The 969-nt window shown below is 36.3% G+C and overlaps 1 protein-coding gene across 1 annotated transcript; it reads right to left on the bottom strand.

Annotated features, from left to right (window-relative positions):
• Positions 1-100: 100 nt before the first annotated feature.
• On the bottom strand, positions 101-472 carry LOAG_16009 (hypothetical protein; the record flags this gene model as incomplete). Its single annotated transcript, XM_020448980.1, has 1 exon — positions 101-472. A coding segment is annotated over exon 1 (228 nt), but the record flags the coding sequence as incomplete, so codon positions are not given.
• Positions 473-969: the final 497 nt, after the last annotated feature.

Genomic DNA, 969 nt, shown 5'->3' with positions numbered 1-969 from the left:
TTTACTATTCTTATTATATATATATATATATATATATATAAGATAAAATATGACCAAAACTTCTTCGCTCTCTTGCACACTTTAAACTTAAATAACTTACTTTCCGACCTAGCATCTTTCTTTTCTTTATTGTGCTGCGTATCGTTGTTTCTTAAAAACAATTCATCAGTTAAGTACCAGCCCAACGTTTTCGCACCTCTAACCGAGAAACCATTTTTACCACTGGTGTAATTTGGTGATGTCCTAGCACCTGGTACCGAGCCTTTACGACTATTGATTCCAAGATAGGGTGAGTCGAAACTTTGACTGTTGAGACTCCCACCTGTCATGTTAATTTTTGTTTCCTGAAATAAATAATGAATGAAGTCAAATTTACAAGTCCAAAATTTTTCGCCTTAAATTTTCATTTTTTTTTAGATTTCGAATTAAAAATGTGAAGTATTTTTCCATGAATCTTTCACGACCACATGTTCATATTCAATGATATTTCAATGACAGAAATACGTAAAGTGTGTTCAGTAAGACAACAGTCCTTTTTCGATTGCACAACAGATAATATTATCGAGTAGAGAGGACGAAAACAGTGTTATATTAAATAAAGGACCTAAAGAAACATATGTTGCCGAACTGAACAAACTATCATGTCCATCCATCCACTCATTAATCCAGGAGAAAGACTCGTCCCTCAAGTAGAAGTGGGAACTAATTGGCGAGAGCAATCTGCTGCGGCTGCTGCTACAAGGAAACACAGATATATTTCTGGGCTTAGTCAAACTTAACAAGGAAGGAAGAAATTTCGGTGATTTAATGGTGAAATCGACAAAAAGTACACCGGAAAGAGGAAGAAAAGCAGACATACGTATCGCAGCGTTTATGTGTATGTGTGAGTGTGTGTGTGTGTGTGTGTGTGTGTGTGTGTGTGTGTGTGTGTGTGTGTGTGTGTGTGTGTGTGTGTGTGTGTGTGTAGTA

The sequence above is a fragment of the Loa loa genome, assembly GCF_000183805.2.
Source record: "Loa loa unplaced genomic scaffold supercont3.3574, whole genome shotgun sequence".
Lineage (NCBI taxonomy): Eukaryota > Metazoa > Nematoda > Chromadorea > Rhabditida > Onchocercidae > Loa > Loa loa.
The sequence above is the reverse complement of the archived record's forward strand: the minus strand, read 5'-3'. Positions and strand labels throughout refer to the sequence as shown.